The 16292-nt window shown below is 49.7% G+C and overlaps 1 protein-coding gene across 4 annotated transcripts; it reads right to left on the bottom strand.

Moving 5' to 3' along the window:
- Positions 1 to 809: 809 nt before the first annotated feature.
- Positions 810 to 15485, bottom strand: pdcd6ip (programmed cell death 6 interacting protein). 4 transcript variants are annotated; one of them, XM_023803899.2, is made up of 18 exons: positions 15176 to 15485; positions 11447 to 11501; positions 11148 to 11217; positions 10306 to 10433; positions 9564 to 9717; positions 8870 to 8970; positions 6413 to 6529; positions 6089 to 6311; positions 5839 to 5962; positions 5553 to 5730; positions 5350 to 5461; positions 4979 to 5148; positions 4585 to 4833; positions 3147 to 3281; positions 2828 to 2922; positions 2588 to 2717; positions 1767 to 1984; positions 810 to 1684 (listed from the first exon to the last, which is right to left on the bottom strand). In XM_023803899.2, exons 1-18 carry the CDS (start codon positions 15379 to 15381, stop codon positions 1513 to 1515), a joined length of 2637 nt encoding a protein of 878 aa, XP_023659667.1. In that variant the 5' UTR covers positions 15382 to 15485; the 3' UTR covers positions 810 to 1512. The 4 variants fall into 4 exon arrangements, with proteins under 4 accessions (XP_023659667.1, XP_023659666.1, XP_023659665.1 ...); XM_023803898.2 differs by having other exon boundaries at positions 1767 to 1987; XM_023803897.2 differs by having other exon boundaries at positions 6413 to 6544.
- Between the last annotated feature and the right edge of the window lie 807 nt (positions 15486 to 16292).

Below are 16292 nucleotides of genomic sequence, written 5' to 3' on the forward strand. Positions count from 1 at the left end.
ATTGAACACCACTGGCTGCGAGAACTTCCTTGTGGATATAATGCATGCTTACGAGGTACCAGCCTGATAGTGAAAAACCCATAACTGCAGAATGAAAGATGTGAATCTGGCACATTGTGAAGGCCATTTCAAGATAACATGCCTGACAAACATTCTGTAACAAATCTTAATTTTATTTATTGATTAGTTTACAGAGCATACATAGACCTGGCGCATAGCGGTGTTCGCAGGGCTGTCTGCAGTTTGGTTATGCAGATGAAGCGCTTTTCACATACGGCTCCCAGATCGCTTGGTTTAGGCCGCGGCTACTTTTTTTTTTGCATAGAGTTGCTGCCCCTTACAGGGCGAGGAGAATGACATCGAAATCGTAAACAGAGCTGTTAACAACGAGAAGGAAAACTTCAAAGGTTAAGACGGTTAATACCCTGAGTACAACAGGGCTACCAGATTTAGGCGATCTGTTACAAGTGAAGAATCTGAAGCACTGGTTTGGAACTGCAGGTTCCTATGCTCCAATAGCGATAGCGCTGAAAGCAAACACTTGCAGCCTGTGGGCCACGCCCACTGACGATCAGGTCCACAGAAACGTCAAGGACGCTGATCGTCATTACCTTCAGACACTTAACAGTCGATTCCATCAACAGCACGATCCCAGAATTATCATTAGTGCAACATTTCATAAGAGCAGGAGGCTTCAGCGCAGCCGGAGTGCTCACTGCTGGATTGACGTCACTGACCACGATGAACCTCACGTGAGTGTCACGCGCAGAGGGCCAGGGTTTGCAACTAAAGAGGAGCGATGGAAAGGCTTATGTACAACGTGATTTTAATCAAGTTTAAAACAAAAAAACTCAGATGCAAAACATTTTTTGTTAAAGACAGATGGAATCTTTTATACAGTATCATCATTAATGTACCAAGTAACCCACAAGGCATTGATTGTAAGAGTAAAGAACAGAAAAGGAGACTGGTGTTTGCCCAGCTGAAGCTCAATAAATCGATGCGGAACATTTTCTTGAAATCCTGCCCCTAATATAATACACAAACATCTAGAGAGCACTTCATTACCTTATTCAGTATAAAAATAATATACAGTAGCGAGATAGAAGAAACGTTTTCATGAGAATTGGAAACAAAGAGTCAGTCTTCCCTTTTCCAGGGGTAGCCTGGTCTGATCATTGTGCGCAGTATCTGTGCAGATCCACTGATCAATATTACGCACAGCAAAGATGGCAAACAAGCGGAGGCAGCCCACCTGCTCGCCTGCGCAGGCCAGCAGATCTGCTCAGCTACTGCGCAGCTCTGATGCCCTGAAACCCAAGGGCGTCCTTGGGTGCCTGCCGTTCCCCGTCACTAGTGTTTAAACACGATGCATCTGGATGCAAAGCTATTAGTGGAGATCAGAAGTGTTAAGAGAAAAATAAAAGAAGCAACGGAGGCTGGGAAAGTTATGCTGGGAAAGATTAGACTGTGGCAGGTTGCACGGTGATGTTTCTGCCAGAAGTGCGCCCCCTATTGCTGGGGGTAGTACGGCTGCTGAGGCTGCGGCGGCTGCTGGGAGTACGGGTACTGCTGCTGGGCGGCTCCCGGGTATCCGGGCTGAGCTGGCGGCTGGTACGCCATGTAGGGCATGTTGTACTGCCCGTAGCTGTATGGGTTGTAGGCCATGGGCATGTGATAGTACCTGCGAGGGAAACAGTCACAGTCACCCAGGTCCACAGCTCAGCTCCCGCAGGCAAACGCGGCGGCCGCGCTGGGGCGCTTACCCGGGGTAGCCCTGGTAGGTGGGGTAGGGGGGGCCCTGAGCTTGCGGGGCCTGGGGGGCCATAGCCGGGGCAGAGGCCGCGGCGGCGGGCAGAACAGGAGCCGGAGCGGCCTGCGCTGGCGCCATGGCCGCCGAGGGAGGGGCACAGGCTGGCGGAGAGGAGAAGTTGGGGGGAGGGGGCCTTGCGGGGGGTGAGGGCTTGCTGGGCTGCTGCTGAGGCTGCTGTGGGGGGGACAGAGAGGCGTCAGTCAGAACGGGACCTGGAACTCGGCGCCCGGCTGTTCCGCCCCCAGAACCGGGAGAGGCCAATGAATGCAAACGGTCGTGTTCAAAATAACACAGAGGAACCTATACAGCTACAGAAAGACACTCAGTGGCCACTGGTACAGCAGAACCTCCTCTGCCGCTAGAACCGCCACAAGGATGGACAGGCTGTGTATTCAGGGCTCCCTGTCTGCACCCCGGTCTGCACACCGCCATGTACTCAGCCGCTGTTGGCTTTAAGGAGTCTGCCCATTCTCCGCTGACCTTTCCTCTTACTGTGGTGTTTTCAGCCAGAGAAATGCCACAGACGGCATGTTTTTTTTTTTGATCACACCGTTCTCCAAACACTACTCACCGTAAGAGGGTGACCGTTTCAGAGATGCTGGAAGTACAACATATGGCACCAGCAATCACCCCATACTCAAAATCAGGTGTCTCTGCCAGCAGGGGGCGGTACACACTGGAGCACAGCCACCTGATTGGCTGATTGCAGGAGCAGCTGGCCACTGAGGACAGGCAGCTTATCGCACTCGTTGGGCAGACGGCTGCTGGACTTACAAACATGGTCCTGGGGGCCGGTGTAGGGCCCCCGGCACTGGCAGGGGGGGTGGCCCCAGGGCCCGCCTGGTAGGAGGGCACGGTGAAGGAGGGGGCACTGGGCTCCCGTGCGATACTCTGCTGCAGCTCCCTGCAAAGCAGGCAGAGGGAGCCATCAGCCAGTGTTTGGGGGGGGGGGGGTCACAAAGATACAGCCAAGAGAAATCAGGGAACTGCCCCCCCCGACCCCCACACTCTTACTTGAGCAGCTCGTCTCTCTCGGTCTTGCGGGCGAAGACGATGTCGCTGCATTTGTTTTGGAAGCGCAGGAGAATTTCAGTCAAGTCGTTGTAAAACTGTCGGGGGAGGAGAGAGAGCATCAGAAGGGTTAAGCTGAATCACTACATGGAACCTTCCGGGAAGTAAATAAAGCGGAAAAACAATATCCTGCTATAGGTCACCGACAGAAGCTCAATCACTCAGGAATCAGAAAGAACGAGTGCCACAGCAGAAATGAGCAAACGCCCCCTCGCAGACCCGTGACCCAGACGGACAGGAATCCCTCCTGCCTGGCGCTCACCTTTGTTCCCTCCCGCAGGTTGCCGGTGATCTCCATGTAGCTGTCATGGGCAGCGGCCAGCTTCTTCAGGACCTCCTCCCGCTCGTTGGCCTCCATGTTGGACTGCTTCAAGGCGGAGAACTCCTGGTGGGACGTCTGGGAGGAGGAGGAACGTTGGGGTAAATGCTCAGGAGCGCCGCAGCTGGCAGCGACATGCAGAGGCGTCAGCCAACGCAAACGGGCAACAGTGCCGTTATGACCACCTCACCAGTACGGATATCTAAGCTACAAGCAGGCAACGCCGGGCTACTGTACGGCACAGTTCATGTGCAGAGGGCATTCGAGGTGCTTTACAGGGACAGAAAACACAGGTACATTTAAAAACCTATTTGAGTAGAGATTATCTAATTAGCTATTCACACAAATAATAAATTGCATAAAACAAAATAAGTAATAAAGCAAATTAAAAGATGATTTATCAAGAGTAGACTTAAAAATGGCTGCCGTTGGTTCCCAGGGGCCTCTCCTCCAGTACAGTGGCTAAACGCTGACTGACTGTTTGAATTTTATTCTAGGCACGATTAGGAGGCCTGTCACTAGTAATCTAAGAGCTGGCAGGCCTGTTGGGCGTGTGTTTTGGGCCTGAGCCATTATGTGATTTATCAACAAAGGATTAAAGTGGACGGCGATGGAAGGAGCTGAGAATGTGACTGAGGTGCTCATTTTTCTTGGTCCCCGTAAGTCTGCTAGTAGCAGCACTGAGAATAAGCTGCAGCCATCTACTGGTCTCTTTAGCTGGTCAGTAAGGAGACCACTGCAGAGTTGCTGGGGATGGAGGCTTGGATCAGCAAATCCAGATCCAGTCGGGATAAGACCCCCCCCGAACTGGGTGATGACTTCCTCCACAACCTGGTTTATGACGGACTGGTTAAAAACAGCCCCTGTAATTATCCAGTTTACAACCACCCAGCTTACTCTGTCTGAGAAACCTAACTACCCGATAGTTACAACTGACAGAAGTTCACAGTTTGCACATCTGTTTCTAAGCAGTTAAAACCATTATTTTAAAAAGTTGGTGCGGGTGGGTCGAGACCCCAGGTGCCAAGTGTGAACACATAGAATTGGCACTTCCAAAATGCTGCAGGTGATGGGGTTAAATTCTGACTTGTGATTTCCATGCGGTGGTGAGGGCAGCTTATTACCACTCATTATATTAATGAAGAAAGATGCAAGTTCGTCACACTGGCTGACAGTTTGATGCGACAGGCATGGTGGGGCGGGGGGGGGGGGGGGATATGATGCTGTGCTTTAGATCCTTTACAGCCTCCTAAAGTTTAACCTATATTACCCAGAAGCCCAGCTGCTAAATACACTGAGAGGCTACAGGGACGCAGCTACGTCGCATGTCGCATGTGCTGGTCCCGGTGATGTTCCTGCAAGGACAGGCAATAGCTCAGACCTGCACGTTACTCAGCAGCTCCTCCTGGGCCCGCAGATTCTGCTGCACCGTCTGTCTGTAGCTGCCGTACATGTTGTTGAGCTCCGAGACTGACAGGGCCTCCTCGTCGATGGCTCCGTCCTGGGCCAGAGCGGTGAGGAACTTGCTGGCCATATCAAACTGCACAGACTTGATGTCACTCTCCAGTTGCTCTCGCTCCTTCTTCAGCTGTTCCAGCTGAGCCAGCTGGCTACGCAGGACATTCACCACCTGCACAGTGGAGATGCGTGGCTGTAATCAGTTCGGGAACTTGGCGATCCTGCCGTTGGAAGCGGGAAGGCTGAGTGTCAGCAGTGTGGCTCGAACGGCGGCCATGAGGCGGGAGCACAGGGCCGAGACCAGGTTCCGCACTCACCTCACTGCCCTGCAGAGTCATGGCCGGGTTGGCGGACGGAATGGCGGCGCTGAGCTCGGGCTCCGGCTTACACAGCAGGGCGATCATCTCGCAGTGTGCGTTGTAGCGCTCACGCACCACCTGGTCTGCTTGCACTGCCTTGTCCAGCACGTTGCGATAGTTTGTTCCCTCTGGAACCGGGGGGGGGCAAAAGGAACAGCATCACAGGGCCGCTCCGGCACTGGGCCGCCCCAGGCAGGGAGCTCCGGCACCGGGTAGCTCTTTGGAAACAGGCGTGGCCACAGAATGCGCATGAAATCAATGATGATAGATCGACAGGAAACTAGAGACCTCTTCCACATGTCCACCGGTGGCCTACGGAGAACATTCACCTGCTCTCAGGGGCTTGTATAGTTCTCCAGAAGCCGTTCTGTTCCAGCGCTGACTGAACTTGGTCCTCAGTTCATTGTCTGTGGACTCCTCGTCATCCAGCATTTTCAGAGACTGAGGAGAGGAGAGAACATTGATCACATTTTCTGTGGCTCAGGATGGCAGCCTGGGCGGCTGCGCTCAGGTGTAGCTGGGGGGCACTAACTTCATCGAGGATCTCCCGGTTCCTCTGCAGCAGGTCAGGTAGATCCTTGATGAGCTGCTCAATGCTCTGCAGACCCCCCTGCTGGATGATGGTGCGGGACTTCTCCAGGATCGACTGGGGCACAGAATCCCCAGAGAGGTCCTCAAGGGCAGCAGGGAGGTTCAGTGAAGCCAGCACCCTGACAGGAATGTTACATGTATGTTTCTCAGCAACTGAGCAGCTCCTGAAACAGGCACCCAAACCCTGAAGGTGCAGTCTGACCGGCCGCTACAGTACAGCCGCTCACCCGTTGCAGAGGTTTGTGGCCTCCCTCATGGTGCCGATGAGCTGGTTGACATTGTCGGCCTTCCGTTGATTGTAAGCACTCAAGGACTGCTGCACGATCATGGGAACCATCTTCTCAAAGAGATCTGTAATAAGCAAACCAAAATCAGGATGATGGGACCGACGTCACAGGCAATGAATGCCAATGTGATGACCCGATTATGATTCTTCCACAACTTCCTCACGTAGCACTCCTGCCCTACTGGTCTTACCACTGAACTTCTGGCTGATGGGCACCTGGATGGCGGTGGGCTTCACCAGGGCAGCCTTGCCAATCTGCTCCAGGTCTTTCTGCTCTGGCACGCGGTCATGGTAGATGAAGTCATTGTCTTTCTTCCCTGCTGTCAAAGCACGTGCGATCTTGTTGGAAAGGTCCTTCACGTTAACGTACTCGTCGTAGCGTGTTGCGACGGTCTTCACCAGCTCCGATGCATGCTGAACAAACGAAACGTGACAGCAAATGTAAGCGACACAAGGGGCAAACACACAACGCGGCTTCTCTCGCCGTGGCAAAGTGCAGCTGACGTAACCGTCACCTGAAGCCTGGCAATCTCCTCCCCAAACTTCTTCTGCTGCTTGGCCAGAATGGACTGGTGGTACTCGGCGTTGGCCTGCATGATGCAGTGCTTGGCAGCCAGCACCGGCAGCACCTCCTGGAAATAAAAATACTGACCAGGGGAGAGTCCAAGCACAAACAAGCACAAAGACACCACATGGGATGCAGGTGGAGAATACAAGAGAGAGAACAAAACACAGGAAATGAGAATTAAACATTAATGCTTCTGGCTGATCAAATCAGTGAAAAAAAGAAAGAAGAAAACTGAACAGGAAGAAAAACATTGGCTGGAATGACTGACACGGACAGATGAGCTCCTCATGGTCTGCTCCTCACAACAAATTTATGAAAGAAGACTTTGTGTCAGTTGTACATCTACGAAATAAACTAGTCATCTTACAGGGTGCTCAGGAAGAGGGCATGGGGTTAGGGCAGCATGAAAAGGTACAGCATATAGTGTACGAGGTGGGCCTATATGTCCTTACGGCATTTAGAGTGCGAGGTGGTACAGCATGAAGTGTACGAGGTGGCCCCATACGTCCTTACGGCATATAGTGTACGAGGCGGTACAGCATATAGTGTACGAGGTGGCCCCATACGTCCTTACGGCATATAGCGTACGAGGCGGTACAGCATTTAATGTACAAGGTGGCCCCATACATCCTTACGGCATATAGCGTACAAGGCGGTTCAGCATATAGTGTACGAGGTGAGCCTATACATCCATACGGCATATAGCGCACGTGTTGGTACAGCATATAGTGTACGAGGTGGCCCTATACATCCATATGGCATATTGTGTATGGCGGTACAGCATATAGTGTACGAGGTGGCCCTATACGTCCATACGGCATATTGTGTATGGCAGTACAGCATATAGTGTACGAGGTGGCCCTACATGTCCGTATGGCACATGGCGTACGATCTATAACACGCCCGTAGTGTATGAGGTGACCTTGTCTGTACCATCAATTAGTCATTTTGTTCAATTTTACGCTCTGAAATGTCTTCAGTACTTTACATAGTGAGCAAATCGCTTCATTTACACTGGTTTGCCATTCTGATCACAGAGGGTGAAAAAAATCATCATTCAAGCCAATGTTATCTGATCAACATTTTCTGTTTATTCGTTAACAGGTTAAATCAATGAATGTTCATTTCAAACAGGTCAAAGATCAGATTTATCTTTTCTCTTGCTTTTTCCTGTTAAGAATTATTGTTAAGTGAATGCTGTATTTCCTGAAGGGCCCACAAGCAGATCCTGGGCCAGATACAATCATTTGCAAGTGAAGTACTTTTCATTTATCTACAGAGTAAGCACAGCCTGTTTAAATCCTCCCTTTAAAGACCACATGTATACTTGTGCTGCATGCTGAGGATCTTGGTCATTCTCATCCAAACGAGCTCCAGTACTTGGACAACCATAAAGTAACACTTGGTTAGAGTCCAGCCAGTCCAGACCCTCATTAAAAAACAAGCACAAGCCGCTCACCTCCAGCACTTGGCTAGACTGCAGCACACTCAGATCACATTAATATTAAAGATGTCATATTTTTACTTGTTTAGTACTTATATATCGTGCAGTCTGATGCTTCAATGGAGCAACTACATGCTGGTTTAAGTACTCAAACCAGAAAGAAAAAAAAAAAAAAATCAGGCTATAGTTATTTTGAAGTCGCACACCAAGCTTTTAGTGCAGTGTTTCCCAGTGCGGTTGTCGGGGAGCCCAGACGCTGGGAGGGAGCAAAAACGTGGACCGTCTAGTGGTCCCCTGAGGACCGGACTGGGAAACACTATTTCAGAGCTTTGATTCTCACTCCTATGCAGAGCGGCAGCAGCTCAGGAAGCCAGAACCCGACACTCAGCAGCCTCTAGACGGGCCACCGACAAAATCGAAGGACAGTGAACGTGGAAGCGTCCCTGCTGTGCGCCGACAGGGGTCGAGAGACACGGAGTGAGACGCATATGACAAGTGGGTCACAAGACCAAAGAGCAGACGAGCACAGATGAGAAAGGGTTCCATTTTCAAGAGGCCAAACAGACGAGACTGCAAGGCCCAGCTGACACTGAGGGACACCACTGTAACAGGCCGATGTGCTGGGAGCAGGCAGTGTCACACAGCAGCACAAACACTGGCAGCGTGGCTGGGTTCCCATGGTTACTGGGATCCTGGAATCTCTCTACTTCTCACGGTTTAAAAAAACAACTAAGTAAAATACAGGGAATCTGTGAAGTACTTGGGGGGGGAAATGTGTTTGCCTGCAGCTCTGCTGTCTTGTGTATCGGTTCTGAATTTAAATTTACAACGACGTAGCTGCTATAGCTGTTTGACTCCGTGTTTTACTGATGAAAAGTACGGTGCTACACAGCACACTTAGTGCTACCCGTCTGTAGGGTCCTGGACCCTGTGAATGTCTGTGGGGGGGTCTGGACCTACCTTGGGCAGATTCTCTTTGTACTGGCACTGCTTGAAGGCGTCGCTGTAGAAGTCTGCGGCCTGGTTAGCCAGCTTTGCGATTATAGCATCTTTCATTTTGTCTGCAAACCAAACAAATGGAAAACAATCTGTGTTTTGCCCCACAAAGAATAACAGCAGCCACTGCCTTCAGCTTTCAGCAATGACTTTTTAACTATAAATTTTATAACTATAAACTCATCCTAGCTTCTGTGAACTTTAAAATAACTTCTCAAATGAAAGAATACAACGGGCTCTAAAAAATTAAATGGGGATAAATGAAAATCCAATAGTAAATCCATAAAAGGGTGTTGGGACAATGGATTTGCATTGTGTAATTATGTAATTCATGATATTTGCACGATTACAACATGGCACAAGTTCCATTTATGTTACTCTGGCTCCCTCTAGTGGGAATAAGTGCATAGTGCAGCATTGAAAGCAATAGATGAATGAAGTTGCATGTCAAGTACCCCAACTCTCAGTACTGGCCAAGCAAACCCATTTGGTCCTGGGCAGCTTTTAAAAACCTATCCCTTAATCAGCATGCGCCCGGCTGCCCCTGCACTGACACAGAGGTGCGATTAGGCCGCAGCAGGCGATCGCAGACTTAGGAGCGGCATGTGGCATGCGGCGCTGTCACCGCCCCCACCCAGCGCCAGGCCCCCGGCCTTACCCGAGGTAGCCTTGATGAAGAAGACCTCCTGGGCCTGAGCCAGCATGATCTGGCTAAGGGTGCCGACGGTGTCCGGGGCGATGTCCATGGTGGGCTCCCGGTTTAGGGCCGACAGCACTGTGTCTTTGATGTGGCTGAAAGCCCCACTGGCCAGCTGGGGGAGGGGGGGGGGATGTAATGGTTCAGAACATATATTCATCATCCAAAGAGCTTACAAACATCACAGCAGCTGGACACCCGACAGGACTGACAGACAGACCGCAATGTCTCTCCTGGGACTCCTGCCCAACAGCATAGCGGTAGCTGCCGCATGGGCTTCTAAGCAGCAGCGTTTGACTGACGTGTTGATGCAGGAGACTCTTCAGATGCCCAGGAATAGTATAAGAAAAGGCACGGCATTCTGGGAGACGTGCAGCCCAGGCTGAAGCTGGTGGCACCGCGGACGCTGCGGGGAGCTGCTCAGCCTATTACTGCAGTGAGACGTCACAGGGACCGGGCTCACAACGGGGGAAACATCAACGCACAGCGCTGCGGCTTTCAGGAAGGCGGACGCCACGCTAAAGTGCCCGGGTGCCTGACGGACAGCCGAGCCGCATCAGCAACGGGACAGACCAACGGGACAGACCAACGGGACAGACCAACGGGACAGACCAACGGGACAGACCAACGGGACAGACCAACGGGACAGACCAACGGGACAGACCAACGGGACAGGACATAACTGACAGGGCGGGTAACTGACCTGGTACAACTTAGCAGCAGCCTTCAAGCCTTCGTCGTTCTCCAGGTTCTGCTCGGAGGCGATCTGGCTGGCCAGCGCCGCCACGTTGAACAGCACGCATGTCTTCTCATAGCCCAGGCTGGCCAGGGCTGTGGGCATCGAGCACACATGGGTACACAGGCAGGGACACGTGTCAGGTGGGCTTGGCTGCTCACTATGAGCAAGAAGGGAAGTTTAAGTAGAGTTTTGCCCACTGTGGAACTGGCCCATTGAGAGTGACGAGCCATTTTGCCCAACTCTGCGTTGCCATGGCAATGGGCTCTGTGAGAATGTCAGCCGACATAATGCGAGCAGAAAGGCTCACTGAGCAGAGCTCGGGGCTCGTGCTGCCCGGTCACACTGCATCAGCTACGGCTCCCAGAGCACAGAGGGACAGCCGGGGGACCCGCTCCCTCGGTAGCCCTGACAGAAGCAGGGAATCGCCCTTTGGAAAGGAGCGTGATCTGGAGCACAGGGTACTGGCACCCCTAGCTGGGTGGCAGGACCGTGACGGCGAGCGTGACGACGTGGAGGCGGAGCTCCCCGACAGGGCAGCTAGCTACTGCAGTGGAGAGCCACACTGCATGCAGGCAGGGGGTGGGAGGGCATGCATCTTTAAATATGTGCTTAGCAGGGTCGCCTGACATCTGCGGGGGGGGGGGGGGCTTCAGATTCCACTTCTGCTCTGTGTGTGCGCGTCTCCGTGCAGTTTTCATGTTCCTCTCATGTCGTGTGGGTTCCACATGCATCTACGGAGCACCTCACCCCCATGAGGTTATGGGAATGCTTATATCTGCGAATGGATGCACGCAGAGAAGACTTACCAAGCTTGACCGAACCAACGAAGAGCGATCCTTTGTCAAAGGCATCTTTCCAGGTGAATGTTAAGCAGAGCTGAAAATAGAGATCGTGTTAGCGATGAATCTGACAGCATCCTGCAGAGCACATTTAATAATATCCTGAATGCACAGCTCCATGAGGGCCAACAGTCCCACTGGCTTAAGCGACATATGATCTGCAACACTATACATAATGCAGTCTGTTGGAACCAAAGATTGTCATCTGTTACAAGTCAAACTGACAAAGAAGCAAGTGATACTTTAGTAAATTAAAAAAAAGATACCTGGTTTTCCGAAAAGGGAAATTTGGGTTCAATAGCACTGAGCTGATCATAGTACCTGAAAAACAACCACAAATCATTAAAAAATTCTTTAATGTTTCCAAGGGTCATACTAAACATAATTCATTTGTTTTAAGCAAACAGAATATCCTCGTTCATAAAAGAAGTCACATTATAAGCAATCGTTTTCATCTCATTCGTGTGTGCGGCCCTTTATAAGGCACATGACAGTAGCTTCTGTTTTCTGGGACTTTTTTACTGCAGTCTTGGTCTGTCTATGGAACTCTGCAGCCCTAAAAGGCTGGAGTCAGGAGTCAAGGAACGAAACAGCAACACTAACAACGTATGTAAAAGACTCAGAAACACCACATGTGACGGATGACATGAAGATCAACAAGGGTTTTATCATCATTCAAATAAAACATGACACTGGCCAAGAGTTATGTGGGTAACTTTTTAATTAAAAGTAAGACAATATTGAAATATAAGAAATAACATGAAAGCAAGGATTTTAAAAGGGGGGTGATTCTGAAAGCAGCTCCCATTTAGACACAGGCAGTGATCAGGGCAGCCACAGCCTCAGAAAGCCCAGAGAAAAGGGATCCATTGCTGCATCTCATTAGAAAACTGACCTCAATGCATTACTGGTACAAAACAAAAAAACCTCTCAAAACATTTACATGTTTAATTATTTATTTCATAAATGCTTTTGTTAAAAATGGCCAACAAGTGAGGCAGATCACAAGTAATACCAAGCACACTGAATGCTAAGTGTTTCTCACTGCAGAGACCATTAAAGAAAAGGCAAACATACTTTGTATATATATATATATATATATATACAGTGGATCCTAAAAAAAGCACTGTGTCTAAAAGCTGCTTTATGAACAGCACTGCAAGGGCAAGCAGCCCCCCAAAGCTGAAGGTGGTGATTGCAGTGAGGGGATGAAATGCTGCTTGGGTCTCCCGTCACGTCCTGTGTCTGGCACAGTGACACGGGGCCTCAAAGGGCCTGCTGTGCAGGAACACGCCACGTATGCGCAGTCAGCGCAGAGCAGCTGGGGTCAAAGGCTAAATGCTTAAGCAATTATTACAAACCAGGAAGAATCTCTCTCTCTCCGCATAAGCGGTTCATTCAAGGTCCGTCTATGTGCCTGGGTTTCCTTAAGGCTGCATTAAATATTCTGACCCCTAGGGACTTACGGAAGAGGCTCTCAGAAGCCCCATCTATTATACATGAGACAAAGCTCAGGATGTTTTAAACTCTGTTATTCACACAGCTTTTAACATGGCCAGCTGGCATCTCTGTAAATGTGAAGAAGCATCACATAACCCCCAGTACACACTGCTGCCAGCCAGCGGTTGACACAGCACCTACGCATAAATCCGGATGTATCAGGATATTATGATGCAGAGCCTTGTGCACACGACGCCCATAGAGAATGCCAGTTATCTGGGGTCACCGTGTGCAGGAATGTCTGTGTGCCCTTCACAAGCTGGTGGTCTCCTGGCGCTTTGTCACAGTGACGATGTGAGCCGCAGCCTGAGGAGTGCTGATAAAGCCTGTGGCTGATCGGCGGCACTCAGGGACAGCAGCTGGGGCTCATACCCGTCACGCTGCTCAGTGCCCCTCGCCCAGACTCTCCTAGGAGACGCACGCGGGGGACCTACACAACCTACTCAAGCTATGCAACTGTGTTCCACTTACATTCACCATTTAAAAAAAAAACTATGATACAACAGCACAGAACATGAGGGCAGCAAAAAATAATCTTCCAACTGCTTATCTAATACAAGATCATGGCTGTAAATAATCAATCCATCCATTCTGTAGTCCACTTACCCTGGACAGGGTTGCAGTGCAAACTGACAGAATTACTTTCACCTAGGGCTGGGCGATATCATATCGATATTGCATCACGCATGTGCAATAATCACCAGAGCTTCAGATGACAGACGCAACATTTGGCCGGGCGCCAGCTTTTTGGTGCTATACGGATGTTTATTTAACCCTAAACGATTTTAATCGTAGCAATATAGACAGCAGGTAGACTCAGGCAAAGCATTACATCTTTAGATTACCTTTGTCCTTCTAAATGCATATGAGAAACTTCAAACAAGGTCACCACAAAACTCCAACAAATCACTATACAAAGTCGGCTGTGGATTTGTTAAACAAATTCTGACAGCTTTGTTCCCTATGCAAACACGATCCCGCTGCCCTTCCAGTTTGTCCATTTTCCCACACACTAAGTGAACTCTGCAATCCTCCTTCATACACATTTTAGCGTCTTTCCAGTATCTCCTGCTTCTCTGGCATTCTTAATGTCGGCTTAAAGCCCATGTCACGATCCTGAATGTCCACAGCACCACGACTGAAAGACCGGCTGGTGAGACGACCATTCAAGGGCCTTTCTGAGGAACTATAGTTACCACAACAAAAGAAGCGTTCTTAACGTGTCAGTGCTTAGGTCAGGCCTGTACTCCAAATTCCACATGACGCTTCTGCAAAGTCCACCTTATCCGATATAAGGGTAAAGGGGCAAAACATTTTATATCCAGTAGTTTACCTGCAGAGACTATGCAAATTCCAACCCCCCCCCCCCCCCCCACACACACACACACACACTCTCCTTTTGTAATTACATGTACAGCAAATGGATGCCTCACCACAAGAACATATTTCTGGGGACAGAACATTGAGCACAAGTTTTCTAAACAGAAATTTACATTAGTGTTAAATTAACAAGCAGTGTTACTTGGTATAGTTTTTTTTATATAAAGTGTATTAATTTTTATAATGGATTGATCATGAATTCCATTTTCCTAAACATTAATATAATACTGTCAGAAACACATGTATCAAGTATAGCTTATGTCCTCCATGAGCTGCAGGAAGGTTACTCCATCATGAACTTTGTGTTTACTTCCTTGATATTTATGGTACTCAGGCTGCTCTGCACCCCCCATTCAGAAAGGCAAATATATGACATACGGGCACCTGACTTGGGGAAAACAGGACCGGACCAGACCAGCAGCCCCCCCCCCAGGTTAAAAGAGGCCCGAGGCTGGTCTTCAGTCACAGGGTGAGTACTCAAATGGCTGCGGGGAAAACTCCCACACAACTGTTGCAGGCTTATTGCCAAGTAAGCTGCTTAGCTGAACATTCTTAAGTGTCAGTGTATTCGGCTGAAAAGGAAGAAAGCGACTTACGATAAATGCCACTGGTAGTTGAATAAATAATTAATAGCAATATACAATGAAATGCTTGTGCACAGAGTCCTTCCCTCGCCGCTCACGGGAAAATGCTGTGTCACGGTGCTCACAGGGGTCCCGGCTTTAGGTCATTTTACACACAAACGACATCTCCATAAAGCCGTGGGACGGCTGTCTGCCCGACCCGCCCTACCAAAGAGCTACCCGCCAGGCTGGCTGTCATCATGCCGGGCTCCGCCAAGCTGCTTTTTCACATTCATCTTTAGCTCACGCTTTTTACTGCCCCGTCGAACACAGCTATGTGTCAACAACGATTTACAAGTTAAAAATGAGTAAACGCAAAACCCTTTTTATCACACGCTTAACGAAAATCATTAAATGTAAACAGCTCGCGTGTCTGAGAAACGGCGTGATCTTTAAAACACATCACAGAAAATCATAACGGGCGATATTTTTCGTGCAGACTAGCTTGACTGTACGTAAGAGGCTGAAACCTGCGGTTAGATGGCGCCTCACCTCATCAGGATCTCCAGCGAGCTTTCGTGCTTATCCAGCGGCCTATTCAGGGCATTCTTACGCAGCTTATTCAGCTCTTCCACGGCACGGAGATACTCCGCCTGATCTTCGCCCGCCGCGTAAGTAGCCGTGATAAACTTTGACAAGGGTTTCACCAAGTCTACATCAGACGACTTTTTTAACGGTACAGAAATAAATGTCGCCATTTCGGCCCGCGACACTGCACACAAACAACTGAAGAGGGAAGTAATCTTCGGCCGAATAACAACAGGAGTCACTTCCTGGGTACGGCTAACGGGGGTCACGTGGCAGTGACGCACGAGAAAGCGGAACCATGAACGGCGCGCGATGGGAGTTTGCACATGCGCACGGCGCCCGATTATTTCCATGATTCCGTCCCAGTTCCAGTAAACCACGCCCCTAATTTTATGACGTAGGTGTTATGACCAATCGTCTTCATTGGCTAACATTTGAGAACTTGGGACGGTATCTGCGTACGCAGTAGGACGGTGACCATTTCCGTAGTCGCTGTAGAAAGCTGAGAACGCTTAGCAGCCTACTACAGTTTAAAACCGTGGAAAGTTCGGTTTGTGTAATGACATTAAACTCAACGGAAGCTGACACGTACTGATTCTGACCCGGAAAACAATTATTCATATAGTTTAAGTTTTAGGACAGCTGGCTTAGCAGATGGTTTTTATTCTAAATATTTAAGACTATCCATGCACTGAAGCTGGGGTCGTTGTGTTTGGGTTAACTTCCATGCTATAATTAAGCACAATCTAATTGGATAATGTATAGGTTGTGCAATTCTTGAAAATGCACCCTGGAACGCATGATTAAATCGGCACATGGATGGGGATTAATAATCGTACCTGGACTTTTGGGTCATCAATGATAAATTTTGTCAGCTCACAAATCCATCAGTCCACTGGGAAAAGGCCTGGTATGCCAGGTGGCCAGGACAGCCCTGCATGTTACAAGTCCTAGGCAATAAAAATGTGTGACTTGACGAGTTAGGACACTGCTGTGACGAGAAGGTCACTGGTTCAAATCCCAGGGTTGGTAGAGTGATTTCAGCATTGGGCCCCAGAGCAAACCCCCAAATGCACCAGGG

Source organism: Paramormyrops kingsleyae, chromosome 23 (genome assembly GCF_048594095.1).
Source record: "Paramormyrops kingsleyae isolate MSU_618 chromosome 23, PKINGS_0.4, whole genome shotgun sequence".
NCBI classification, from domain to species: domain Eukaryota; kingdom Metazoa; phylum Chordata; class Actinopteri; order Osteoglossiformes; family Mormyridae; genus Paramormyrops; species Paramormyrops kingsleyae.

Bases quoted from the DNA above. Each gene is read 5' to 3' on its own strand.
- pdcd6ip (XM_023803901.2), bottom strand. From the start codon at position 15,381: ATGGCGACATTTATTTCTGTACCGTTAAAAAAGTCGTCTGATGTAGAC. The intron at 10,434-11,147 runs GTAAGTCTTCTC...CGATGCCCACAG, and splicing joins CGTTGGTTCGGTCAAGCTTG to CCCTGGCCAGCCTGGGCTAT. The intron at 4,834-4,978 runs GTGAGTGCGGAA...TCCACTGTGCAG, and splicing joins TGACTCTGCAGGGCAGTGAG to GTGGTGAATGTCCTGCGTAG.